The following is a 14,001-nucleotide window of genomic DNA, read 5'->3' as shown; positions in this document are numbered from 1 at the left end:
GCCACCTCGCCTCCAAGGCTTTCCCAAATCGGGGCTGTAGGAACCCAGCTACACCGTCTCCTGAGATATCTCCCAGGTGGGGAAGACTCGGGAGGACAGCCCGGTCTCTTCATTCTCCCCCCCCCCCTCCTGCCCAGCTCCCCAATCCACTGTCTGAGATCCATAGGATGCAGCTGAGACGGAGCTGCTGGGCGCACGTGCAGAGCTGGGTCTGACCACCGGGCGTTCCCCGCCCGCCGCAGCTGCTTGGGTTTGCGCACGGCGGCGATCGCCTCTGCAAGGGATCTCGGGTTCCTGGTGGGGACAGCGGGTCCGGGCGGCGGGGGCAGCGGGGCCCGGGGCCCGGGTAACAGAGAAGGGGCGGAGCCGAAGCCAGAGGGGAAGGAGGGGGCGCGCCGGCCCCGCCCCCGCCCCGCCGGGCTGCAGCCGGGCGCGCCGGAGCCTGCCAGTCCGCGAGCCTGAGAGCGGCGGCTGCGGCCTCCCCTGCGTCCAGCCACCCGGCGGGCCCGCTGACCCCGGGGCCCGCGCCCCCCGCGCAGGGATGCATCATGGCCACGCTGGCTTGTCGGGTGCAGTTCTTGGACGACACGGATCCTTTCAATAGCACCAACTTCCCGGAGCCCAGCCGACCGCCGCTGTTCACGTTCCGCGAGGACCTCGCGCTCGGCACCCAGCTGGCCGGGGTCCATCGGCTGCTGCGGGCGCCGCACAAGGTACGACCCGAGGGGCCGCGCCGGGCCGCGGAGCGCGCGCGGGTGGGGGCGCAGCGAGAGGGCTTGGCGGGGTGCAGCCTCGGGGGACCGGCGTCCAAGGGCAGATCCTCCTCCGGGTGAGGCAGAGGGGCCCGGGGCTGGAGCGGGACCCCCCTGGGCGGGAAGGAAGGACAGCCCCACGCTGCCACGCAAAGCTGGTGGCGGGTGCGGCGGAGCAGGTGCGGAGCCGGCCAGAGGAAGGGATGGAGGTTCCGGATGGCTGAGCCGTTAGCTCGGCCGGGTGGGCGGGGTGGGGTTCCAACGCCGGTGAGCGTCCCCGGGAGGTCGCCGATTGGGGCGCGCAAGGAACCCCGGGCATCGTGGGACTCTGGTTCCTGAAGGAAAGCCCGGAGGGGAGCCCGGGATAAAACCTTCTGTGGGGCCTTCTGGGACGCTGCGGGCGGCCTCCCGACAAAGCGCGCTACCCAGGGGACACCTCCCCTTCTTCCCCTCGCAGGGGGCGGGGGAAGGGGGAGACCGCGGAGGACGCCGACCGCGCTTTGAGATTGCGCGCACACTATCGCCTTTTTCTTCTGAGAAGCAGGTGGCCTTGGGAACCTTGGAGAGGCAGCCTCTGTGGGAGGAGGGGCGGGGGCGCGGAGGGTGGGGGCGACGCGCACAAAGCCTCAGCCTGGAGCCCCAGATGAGTGTCCCCTGGGAAGAATAGCGGCTCAGTCTACCCGTTAGAGAGGCTCCCCCGCCCCTCCCCCCTTTGAAGGAGGACAGGCGTCTTGCAAAGTGATTGTTGTAAAGAGCTGGGCATTGAAAGCTAATCATTTAGTTACCCAGCCAAATGCTTCCTCCCACTTGAAGAGAATGACTGCACCTTGAAGAATGCCCAGCTCTGTATTTTTTCTCCTTTGGGTTCGTATCAAAGTTTGGAGATAATTTATTCCTTGAGGGTCAACATTGGCAAATATTTGGAAGTGACCACCCTTGACTCCAAGAACGAAATTGATTTTTGAAAAACTTGAGATTTCTGCGTGACTCTCAGCTTTGGAAGTAGAGGGTGTGTAGGAAGCAGAGGACTTTGGTGGTGATGGCCCCCTTCTATTAGAGCAGCAGAGCTCCATCACCCTTAGTTTTTAGGAGTGAGGAAAGGGTAACTTCAGCTCATTCTTTCTGTATCCCTTAAGGGTGGCCACAGTCATAAAAACATGCTAGGTTAGGAGACAGAGGGGCAGAATAATGTATTATAGATTTATCAGATTTATTTTGTAAATTCTTTAAATTTTCTTAATCAGTGGATTCAGTTAAAAGTTTTCAGAGTTTCATCTACATGGAATGATTATTCCATTCATTTTGGTCTCTTATTACAGTGATCTTTTGTTGGAACCACAGAAGACTCATAATTGTGGCCTTGTGACCTTGGTTTCCTTGAATTTCAAATGCTATATGCATTGGTTGACCTTTCAAACTGTGAGCTGAAGTATGTTTTTATGTTTCCATGGAAGAGCCCCATAGTCTTGCTCCAGTGTTCCTGGCATGGTAGGAGGAACTCCTGGTGCTCTGGCACTGCCTGCTCATGCTTACCACCAACTGGAAGCCTCAGCTGGGCGGTGAACTAGACCACAGAACCTTCTATGGTGTTCTGTGGACAAAGAGCCACATGTCATATGGTTATCTTCTTGAGTCAGGCAGCTGCAGTCTCAGAATTTTTGGTCCAAAGAACCCTGCCATACATTCAATTATTTGCCTTTTTCCCCCATCCAGACCAAATCAAATGGCTGATTCTATTAACCATAGTTCCTTAAGCAGAATGCAGGACATTTACGTATCTATAAGTGCATACTGTCTTTACAGTGGTTAATTTTCCACATGACTCGATGACCCATCCATGACATAGGGACTTTTATTCCCCCTATTTTAGAGATGAAGAAACTGAGACAGAGCAGTTAGCCTAGTTTAGATGCTTGGGGTAGGAAGCCGAGGAGGTCTATGTGACTGGAGACCTCAGTGCTGTTCCATCCATCTTCTGGAAGCTGCATGTATGTGGGCAGAAGTTGTACTTCCTAGGGCTTCCAACCCATTACTTTGGACAGTTCGCCCCATCACCTTTGTGTGCCAAGGACTTTATGGCCTGGGGCAGGTGCATGGTATATGACAGAGTAAGAGCTTGCAGAATTTTCTGGCCTGGTACAGTTCATACTCAGAGGTAGAGATTTATAGTTGCCAATTCTGCTTGAATTAGGTCATGGTGAGGGAGTAGGCTAGCCTCAGGGAACACTTCTCTCAGGTCTACTAAGTCTTGTCTTGGCAAGGGGAGGAATTCTTTGTGTGGAGGGCACTCTGAGTGATGGAAAGAGGGGAGAAACATGAGCATAGAATGTCCCATACTCCCTGTGATTTCACATTGTTCCCAGAGGCTGTGCAGGTTCAAGTCCCTGGGGGAGTAACCTTTTACTGGAGTAGATTGCACACAGATTCAAGCGTGCAGGGCATGTGTACAGTTGAATGAGTTTTCACAAATACAGGAGAATAAACCTTGTAACCAGCCCCAATGAGGCCACCTTAGTGGGTGTTAACTTTTAAAATCTCCTAGGGACTCTCCTGTCTCAAGAAACCTTGAGCTGGCTGAAACTTGGACACCTTAAGTCATAGTAATTTTGCTCATGGATGCTGATTTCTTGAGAAATTGTCATTTAGCAGAGCTATTATATTGGGCACAAGCAAGATATTGTGCTCATTATGCTTAATCTTTCACCTCCTTGCAAAGAAGCTGATAGATTAAAAAGAAACTAAAAAGAAACTAACTTTTTATTGTAGTTCAGAGAGGATGATGAAATAAATCATTGCTTGGTAGCAAAAGTGATCCAAGACATAAGAAATGTTTATTTTGGTGTTTGTATGTTTTGGCTGGATTTAATGAGTCCTTTCCTTTTTGTCTTCAAACATACGTAACTAGATGTTTATTCCTAACCTCATGGTTTAATCAGAAACTTTCCACAACATCACACCATAGAATTAATAGGATCATGGACATTTTAAAGCTTAGGATGTGTTGTGGATTGACTGATGTTAATGGCACTTAAGGATCTGAGGAATTTTTTTTCCACTGATGAATGAAACTGAAATTGTAAAATATTTTTGTAAAAATGTTATAACTAACTTACCTGTCAAATTGGCAAGTATGACTTAGTAATTTAACTGGAAAGGTGTCATTGCCTGCTGTGGGCTGGAGACTGTAGAGTAATGATAACTATCATGTTCTAGACACGTGCCTGAGCCAGGAACTGTTCTAGCTACCTATTACTTCTAACCACCTTCCTGGCCAGGTACTAGTGAAATTGTATTTCATAGCAGGAGAGACCAAGAGTGGAAAGTAGTCACCTGCTAACACAAATTTGAGTTCCAGAGCTGGTGCCTGACAGATCTAAGTTCTTAATGAACTCTATTTTCCTATCTTGAATATTCCTCACACAAGAAGTGGGTCCATGCTCCAGATATCCCCTTCTCAACAGATTGATCCTGAGTGTCTGTCTGTTTCTTTCTCACTACCTTGTCCTAGTGGTTACCTTGTTGAATCAGCTACCCCGTCTGTAAAATATCTGTAAAATGGTAAATTGTTGAGTCAGGTGCTGGTGGCTCAAGCCTGTAATCCTAGCTACTCAGGTGGCTGAGATCTGAGGATCACGGTTCAAAGCCAGTTTGGGCAGACTCTTACCTCCAAATTAATCACCAGAAAACTGGAAGTGGTGCTGTGGCTCAAGTGGTAGAACACTTGAGTTGAGCTGAAGACTGCAGGGACAGTGCCTAGGCCTAGAGTTCAAGCCCCACAACAGACAAAATAAAAAAAATAAAAAAATTGCAAACTGTTGAAGTTGCAGTGAGGATTAGCTCCTTGCTACACCAAGCTTGGGGTGGGCATCGCCTGGGCTCTTGTTAGAGTTACACACCCTCAGGCCTTCTCTGCACTGAATCCGAACACAGTGCCCTGATGCTTCCTGTGCAAAAGACAATCTCGACAGCTTGGATTCCAGGTAATGTCCATCAAACTGTTAAGTCTACATGGTTCTCATTGTCTCCTGTTTCCAGGTCACTTCCTGAAGGTGAAGACCTGACTGCCCAGTTCTCCATGTTACCCCCTAGAAGCTAAGTAGTGCTAAAACAAGGAGGGAACTAAGTTGATTGATAGGTGTTAGTTTTAGAACACAAATCCACTGGTATTATTGCACTAGTGAATTTCCACCTTAATCCTCTTAAGGGACACATCTGTTCACTCTGTTACATTAAGGTTTTTCGAAGATGAGATCATTAGTAAAGTTGGTGAATGTGTTGTGTCATAGCATCTTAGGTCCACAGTATAAAGCTTGTAGGAACAGTGAAACTATCTCTGTATAAGCAGAGTCGAATCTGAGTCCACTGTAATTAGCTCATTTGGTTGGAGCCTTGATACTGAGAGCAGGATCATGGGATTGAACCCTTTATGGGTCAGTTGGCTTTGTTTCATGCATGGCCACAGACCATGTTGGTAACCTAGCCAGACATCTAGCAGGTGCTGTCATGGTTCCTAGCAAGGATCTGGGTTGGGACAGACTGATAGCCATCTTTGGGGGCCAGTTGGAGAGACAGGACTTACAGTATGCAATGAACTTGTTCTGGGGACTGAACTGTAAGTCTCCATGTAGAACTTCATTCATCTCTATAGTGATTCTAGCATGTAGATAGAAGAACAAAACTGAGCCCCAGGGAATTTAAGCAGGTTATCTAAGTCCCATACTACTTTAAGTGAAGGAGCTAGGATTTAAGGTCAGATCTTTTTTTACTCCACGCCTGCCTGTAGCCAACTGTGTCCCATTATTAGAAAACCAGTGGAGCACATGCTCTCTATGCGGGTGCCCGTGGGGGTGGGGCAGGGGTGGCTGCATTGCCTTTCCATGGGGCTGTCTGTCACAGAGCTGTGATTTAAATGGATGTGCTCTGGTAAGTTCTTCTCAGGGTTGACCCTCTGTGAGTCTGTGCCTTTTGTCCGGAGAGTCCAACCTGGGTCTCAGGAAAACAACAGGGCTGCCTTTACCCTCCCCCGCTTGACTATGAAATGTTAGTTCTTACTGGTGGCAGCTTTAAAACTGATTAACATGCTGAGGGCAGCTCAGGAACACCCCTCCCCCACTCCTTTCTTCTCCTCCCTGTATTTCTCTCTAGGGACAAAACTTCTGAGTGCTTGGTAACTTTGCTTTCTTTAGGCACAGGCGGCCAGCCACTGTGCAGCCCATTCCACACCTAGTCCAGGTGTTCTCCTGCAGCCTGTGGCTGCCTTAGGACGAGGCTTTGATTGAGAAATTCCTATCTGCTCAGCCTAGTGGGGGCCACCTCTCCATGTTATTTGAGAGTCTTGAGTTTATTAGCGTCTGCTCCTGGTCAGAGTTCTGTGTGTGTGTGTGTGTGTGTGTGTGTGTGTGTGTGTGTGTGTGTGTTAGGAAGAGAGTGGGGGTGGGAGAGTGTTTAGGTGCCTAATTGGAAACCAAGAGAATGGGGAAAGTAAAATTTCAATAAATGTTAAGCTTCGTGATAGTCATCTGAAAAAAAAAAAGTCAGAAAAATCCTAATTGTAGGAATTACCTTTCTCTAACAAATAAATTGCAATAACATAAAGAATAGAAGGAAACTTCAGATGAAGAGATGACTCAGTACCTAGGCCAAGGTGAGAGATGACTTTAGGTCAGTACTGGGTGCTGATGCTCCCTCAGGACTGAGCTCCTGAGCCAAGCGGGGGCATGACTCCAGGTCAGGACTGGATGCTGGTGCTCCCTGAAAACTGAGCCCTGAAGTCACAGGATGAGATGGCTCCACCTCAGCACTGGAGGCTAGTGCTTCCTCAGAACTGAGTACCTGAGCTGAGGTAGGAGCTGGTTCTTCTCATGCACTGGATAGTGGTGCTCCTTTAGGACTGTACACTAGAGTCAGCTCTGCATTTGGCTCTTTCTCTGATGATGGTCCTCCCACTAGGCTGGCTGCCAGAGTCGCTGATTGAGCTACATCTAGCTCTGGACTTGGACTGAGAACAAGTACTTGTGATAGAGGCTGGTAATAGAGGCACACAAGGAGACAAGACCTTTTTTATTACTGCTTTGATCTGAGTCTTTGGAAAGACAGAAAAGACCCTCCCTGAGAATTCCCAACATGTGACCTTCAACAGATCCTGTTCTTCAATTTCCTTCCACCCACTGAGGGTTTCAGGCTCCTCCTCATTCCTGGCCCATGGCTCGCTTTGGAGCCGTCTCCCAGTGGTGCCCTGCACCATCCATCCCCAAATATACTGTTTCAGCCCCAGGCTCTACACCTCTAGCCTTGCTCTTGCTGAGTTCCTGGAACTCCATCTATGCCAAGAGATGGTAGACATGCACTCCAGGTCTGATCCAAACAAACTGAGCTTCAAGTGAGCTGGGAGCTGCTTGAGGCTGCAAGATTGGAAGAAGTCCTCTGGGTAGTGGTCCACGTATGTGTCCAGGAGAGACGAGATGGCACTAGGGACAGATGGGCGGGAAGCAGAGTCACAAAAAGGCCAGCAACTCTCCTAATCTCCCCCATCATCCTGTGATTGTCGCTGTCCATTCAGAGATCAGCACATCCTAACACAAGTGCCTTTTGGCTATCCAGGAAATGGCAGGCCAACCAGGCAAGGACTGAAGAGAAATTCTAGGAAGGAATCCAAGCCCAAACGTAAGCAACTCTGTTCTATTCTGGAAGTTCCACATCCTCCTTTCTTTCTCTGCTGGGCCACTGGACTGTAGACTCAAATAAGGCTTGTTGTTCGGCCTGGCCATAGGGTGCTAACGCACCTCATTGATGGTTCTGCTGCTGCATCCCCATAAGCCCCTTGTGGTCTATCTTTCTACCACACTGTACTGGTGGCACAGCCTGGCTTTGAGCTGTCACCGATACTCGTAGCACCTTCTGAGGGGCTATGACCAGGGAGAGATGTCCATATTTTTATTTGTAGCCCATGGTGAGGTACGCAAGCCTGGATGAGGATGAATTCTCATGGCTCAGTTCTGAGCCCCAGCCTCCCCAGTGCTCAGAACAGCACCCCCAGCCCAGTGTTTTCCTCCTCCCGCGGTCAAAGCCCCACCCTTCAAGGCTCTTGGGAGAATCACAAGAGTTGTGGGCTCCTGTGTTTTTCTATTTCCCCCCCTCCCCCCTCCAATTTTTATCACTCTGGAGACAGATGCTCTCCCTGGAGACCAAAGCCCACTCACTTGCTGAGCCAATCTTGTGGTATGACGTCATTGCTGCAGTGGTGGAGGGTGTCCTCATGTCTGGAGGAGTCTGTGGGGGCTTCACAAGTATTGAACCTGTTGATGATTTCTAGCATTACTGGCTGATTCTCCATGGACCAGAGTCTAGGACAACCAGAACTTTCCTGCTCTTCTCACTGAATTATGCTCATTGCCTGGAAATTTGCCCTTCCACTGTGGGTACTTCATATCTATGCCATGCATGAGGACAACCAGCTCCTTCCCTGATAATCCTGAGAGCCCAGGACCCCCTCTCTCTACCCCCATCCCTGCTCTGTCTACACCTAGGTTAGGGACCCTCATCCAGGATAGACTCTGGTACTCTCTTCATAAATAGACTGCTTTGTTCGAGACTTCAGATAAGTGAAGCTGGAGCCAGAGAAGCAGAGTCACAAAGAGCACACAGCCTGGGACAGGACTCCCCAGAGGGCGCCCCAGACTGCTACTTCCATGGCTTATATCACAGGTGCTGGCAACAGCCAATGAGTGCGCTTCTGTGAGCACCCCACTTCCCAAGCTCCATCTGCAGTTGGGAATCCCCTGATATCAGACAGAGATGGTGTTCACCTTTTGAACAGCAGGTCGAGTGTCTGCTGGGTGTTCGCAAATCTTCTATAGGTGGTCAAGAAAGTGGGGATGAAGATGTTGTCCCAGACAAACTGGGCAGGCAACACGGGGTCCAGCAGCGACTGCAATGTGCCTGCCATGAGGAACCCTGGCCTGAGGAACAGACCTGGAGCCAACTGATCTTCATCCTGGAGTACAACCAAGGAGGGACAGGTCAAGTGGAATCTAAAGAAACTACAAGAAGATTCATTGCCACACAGTACATTGAAATGCCTGGAAAGAATCGACCACACACACAAATACATACACATACACACACACAGGGTAGGGAGAGCTGGTGATGACCAGGGAGATTAGAATGGTGGGCTGGCTAGCTGTTAACTGTCCTGGATGCCCCATGTCACCTGTGAGGTCCTCTGGAAAAATCTCCAGAGGCAGCAGTGGTGAGGGCTGATCCAACATCTACAGCTCTCTGTGGTCTTCATTGAGGTCTGCACCTCTACAAATTGGGAGACAGCAAGAAACCATGTTGTTTAATACATGATACCCACACAAGTGAGCTAACGGGGGCTTGTCTGGACTGTTGGTCCCTGGATACCAGGGCTCTAAGCTTTCTTTGTTCTGTTGTCAAGGAAATGAGGTCATCTCTGGAGGTCCTTTCCCTTGAGCCTTTTCTTCTGACAAGACTCATGCCCGTCTTGCCTAGACTGGCCAGAGTTATACCAATCCCCCCACCCACTGTCCCCAGGTAGATCTGGATGTAGCAGTGCCCAATTTGGGGAAGGTACAGATGGGTTCACCAGCAGCCTTCCTTTAAACCAGATGTGACCCTGGATATAACATTGTGTCCCTCAGGGGATCCCAGCCCTCCTTGTCCCCGATCCCTGGGGATCCCCTTTGGATCTGCTTCCTAGGAGGTCATCAGGCTCCAAAGTACCTATATCACCTGTGACAGGAAGTGTCACACATCTCTGAGGCACTAACCTGGATGGAGGACAATTCCAAGGAGAAGAGATAGGAAACTGCAACTCAACCCAGCCCTGGGATCCCACAGCAGGCTCTAGAAAATGCCACCTTACCTCTTGGCCACAGGAAGACGCAAATGAGACTCAGAAACCATGCCCTGTGACCTGCCAGTGACCCCCATAACTCATAGAACCGACCTGCGTCTCCTCTCAGTCCTCCAGTTGGCCACTGCACTAGGTCTCACACTAACTGTAGCCTCCTGCTGTCCAAGCCTGTGGGCCGCTCCCCTTGAGATAGACTGGACTCAGACCTGACTTCTGAGCAATGAAACAGGCGACGTCCACGACCAAGTTACGAGAAGCTGCGATGTGGGGTGGCTCTGTCTCTCCCCTGTTTCTCCTTCCTTCTGTCTCCCCTCTCGTCTCTCATTGTAAGGAATCATCCGAGATAGTTTGGCTGCCCAGTGGACAGGCCTCTTGGGTAAAGCTCAACCATGTCCCAACCAGCAGACAGAAAATCACTGGGGCTCAGCCAAACGGGTTACTGTCCCAGAGTCTCTCCTTACAGGGGCTACAACCACAGCCTCCTGGAGACCTGGAAGTTGAGGCCTAGGTGAAGCATGTCTGAGCCTGGGAGAATAGAAAGTCTGACTTCATCCGTGTGTGGCTGTCTGCGGTGGGTTAGGGAGAGGCTGGGGCACGGCATGGACAGTGCCATCTGTCTTGTCCACCCTCTTCCCATCTACTCCCACACTGTCCTCCTCCCTGGTCACATGTCTCCCTCTCATTCAACATGGCTGAGTCTTCCCTGCACAACCACTCCTAGAGGTGATACGGCCAGACGTTCTCTTATCTTTCTGGTTCTGCCACCTCAGTACCTTCAGACCCCTGCCTAGTGACCAAGGCCTCCCTGGCTGTTTTCAATATTGCAGCTGCAATATTGATAGACACTTGGTGTACCACCCCCTGCCGCCTGGAAGGCAGCTCCCAAGGTGGTCATTTTCACAACCACACCCAGGCCCCATTCAGGCCCTGCATGGGGGTCAGTCGGTACAGAGTGAAAAGATGAGAGGATGTGAGGCCTTCCCTCCCTGAGTAGCACAGACTGCACAAGGGTTCCTCTGCTTGGCTGGAAGGCAGGGTGCAAGGGGGATGACCCTGAGGGCCCTCACTGACGCCACTCACCCCATTAGCATGGTGAGCACTGCTCCCCCCACTGGCCTACTTGCATACTGCATCCCATTTGCAAGTTTCTCTTGCCCCACCTCCCTCAGCTTGACCCAAGATGTTCAACTCAATTAGGAGGCTTCCTCACCCCAGTCAGGGCAATGACTCAGCCTCACTTCCAAATCAGGAACCCATGCAACAGGCAAGTAATCCCTTTTCTTCATCCAGGATGGAATTTCCAGGGTTGTACCATGTCTGTAGGACCCAGATCTCTAGGCACCTACCTCCCTGGCTGCTCTCTGCTCAGAGGGATGTTGAGGGATGAGGAAACATTTTCCAAGGATCTCCACCGGTGTTATTTCAGCTCATCATCAAGAAATATGTCCATCAGAAAGGATTCCTTCATGATCCTTGGATGTCTTTGTTATTATAGTTGTAATATTTCCTTGTCATCTCTCATTTTATTTACTTGAGTCTCTTTCTGCCTTCTTTTCTTCAAATTTCCTAGGGGTTTATCTAATCTTATTACTTGTTCAAAAAACCCAAGTTTTCTTTCAGTAATTCTTTGGGCAGTTTTTTTTTTAATTTTTGTTTTACTAATCACTCCCTAATCTTTCAATTTCTTTTTATCTGCTAATTTTTAGCAGGACTTCTTTCCGTTTTTCTGGACATTTTCAATGCATTATGAAGATATTTATTTTTGAGTTCTCTGTACTTTGATATAGGCATCCAAAGCTACCAAGTTAAATGGCCTGACCAGCCATTCTTACTACATGGAGGGAGACCTATAGATAATGCCCTGGAACAAGGATAGTAAAGCCTGTCCACCCTCTTCATCCTGTAGTAAGAACTTCTCTGGGAAGAAAGGTTCAAGTCTATCACCTACACCTCTTCAATATGTCTGTGAAGGTTAATCTTGCTTGTTTACCTCATTTCTCTGACAGACACACAAAGGATGATGGGCCCTGTCTTTGGATGAGCCTGTGAAGGTAAAAAGAGACTTAAGTAGTAAATGCATTCCCATGTGACCTAAGAGCCACCGATGTCACAGCTGCTGTCTGGAAGAGCGATGAGGTTGGAGGACCCAGAGTATGCAGCCATGCTCCTTGATGAACATGGCCACCATTGCCTGACTGCAAGTTGGGGACCTACTTAGCACAGATTGGTGACCATAGGTCCAAGAATCACTTTTCTTTGAATTTCTGTCAACTTCTGATCTTCTGGTAACCCCTTGGTCTTCCACATATTAGGGCAATATCTTCACTCCTGTCCAAAGCTTCTGTTCCATTAAGACAGGAACTAAAGGAAACAGACAAAAAAGCAAATAAAGCATTGGGCAAATGCACTGGCTGCTTCCTGGTTAAAAGCACACTTTCATCTGCCGTGTTACAACACATCTCATAGACCACAAGGCCAGAATATTCACCAACTAGGATCCCCTGGTTGAAATTGAAGCTAACACTGCTGAGGGGGGAATGGCCACATGAATGACAAATAACCAGAGAGACTGGTCCTGAGGAAAACTCTGGTTCCCTAACTTGTTCATGGTAAGAATCCAGAATTAACAGAGATACAGGGATGTCAATCTAATAGCAAAGTCACAGTGCTCCATGGCACCTCTCTTTCTGACGATATTACAAAAAACGGTTGTTCAGATTCTCTTGCTTGGCTTGCTTTTAGCTGATGTTAAAAATAATTGTTTTGAGGGTGACTGGAGTGAGATAAAAAGATAAACTTGGATAAAACTTTGTGTCCAATTCTACTTTGTGTCCAATTCTACTTGATCTTCATGGAGACAAGTTGATCTTTAAAAGTATTTAATCCAACATGAATAAGATTGGGGCTTACTTGGCCCTCTTCTATTTAAAATAAAAAAGAAGCTGTTTTTGTATTTCGATATCCACATCTCATTTATGTTCCCCCATGGCACTTGTGACCCACTTGTGAACACAGGAGACAGAACCGCATAGTAGGTTGTACAGTGAGTGTTTATAGAATGAACGATTAACAATACAAGAGTATGAGAACTCTAAAGACTAGCTTGGGTTGTTGTTATTGTGATAATAGAGGAACATAATTTATTTTTATACCAGCTTATATTGTGAGCACACATGTAGTCAGTTTGGGTTTTGTTGATCCTGTTAGGCTCATCCTTTGAACATTTTTTTCAAGTATTCGAGGTTTGTAGTTGAAAAGTTTGCTGTAAAAATATCAAAAACAAAAAAATGTATTGTTTTTACAGAATAAATATATTGGAATGTGTAAAAAAAAAGACTAGCTCAGGAATGCAGGGAAACAGTGAAGGGAGAAAAAAAATCTAGGGATGGGATCTTTTCCAGGGCTGAGTTCAGACCTGTTGAGAGGAGGTGAGGTGTGGATTACATCCAGAACTTGGAGGCAGTTTCCTATGTCACCTAGGGCCATAGGTGGTCATAACTAGGGCTGTTGTGAGCAGGTAAGGAAAGGCAGTTTGGCTAGGCAAATACAATGCCTCTCTTTCTGCTTAAGGTCAGAAGAGATGGATTTTAAAACCTCTAAAGTTTTTTTTTGTCTGTTTTTTGGTGCGGATCCTGGGGCTTGAATTTAGGGTCTGAGTGCTGGCCCTGAGATTCTTTCGCTCAAGGTTAGCACTCTAACACTTGAGCCACAGCTTTATTTCTGGCTTTTTTTTTTTTTAGTGGAGATCGGAGTTCCATAGACTTTCCTGCCCAGGCTGGCTCTGAACTGTGAGCCTCAGATCTCAGCCTTTTGAGTAGCTAGGGTTACAGGTGTGAGCTACCAGCACCTGGCTTTAATGGAATCCAGCAGTGGTGCCACCGAACCTTGACAGGAGGTCATTGAGGGTCCCACTGAGGTCAGTGTGAGTGAGCTTCTTTGAAGTCTCTTAGTTATAGCATTCTGTGACTGTTAGTCCACAGCATGTTGATGGAGAAGAATGAAATAGAAGCTTTGTGGCACCAGGAAGGAGACCCCTTCTTCCTAAGCCTCTATTTATTAAACTTAAGTGTCGTCCTGTGGGTTCAGTTCTGTTATCACCAAACAGGTAGTGCAGGGTCAGTCTGCAGCTGGAAGACATTGACCACTGGCTCTTAAATTCACCCTGTATCTGGCTTATTTGTCTCCTACCTATGGAATGCCATGAAATGGGAGATCCAGGTGAGCAGTACATTTGGTTTGTTTTATTCATTGTGCATTACTTGAGTCTAGAAATACTTGCTCAATATAGAGAATGCAAAAGCCTTCAAACACATGAATACATTTGCTTATTTTTTTTTTTTTTTTGTCGGTCGTGGGGCTTGAACTCTGGGCCTG

General features: G+C 48.6%; 1 protein-coding gene across 2 annotated transcripts in view; it reads left to right on the top strand.

The window, feature by feature from the left end:
- Positions 1-427: 427 nt before the first annotated feature.
- Fhod3 (formin homology 2 domain containing 3) overlaps positions 428-14,001 on the top strand; it is a 427,181-nt gene continuing 413,607 nt past the window's right edge. Inside the window, exon 1 of one of the 2 annotated variants that reach the window (XM_013014940.1) lies at positions 428-713. In XM_013014940.1, the coding sequence (XP_012870394.1) occupies positions 549-713 (165 nt within the window). In that variant the 5' untranslated portion in view covers positions 428-548. The remainder of the gene's footprint in view (positions 714-14,001) is intronic. The other variant, XM_013014939.1, reaches the window with a different exon arrangement.

The sequence above is a fragment of the Dipodomys ordii genome, unplaced genomic scaffold (genome assembly GCF_000151885.1).
Source record: "Dipodomys ordii isolate 6190 unplaced genomic scaffold, Dord_2.0 Scaffold25, whole genome shotgun sequence".
Classification (NCBI taxonomy): domain Eukaryota; kingdom Metazoa; phylum Chordata; class Mammalia; order Rodentia; family Heteromyidae; genus Dipodomys; species Dipodomys ordii.
The sequence above is the reverse complement of the archived record's forward strand: the minus strand, read 5'-3'. Positions and strand labels throughout refer to the sequence as shown.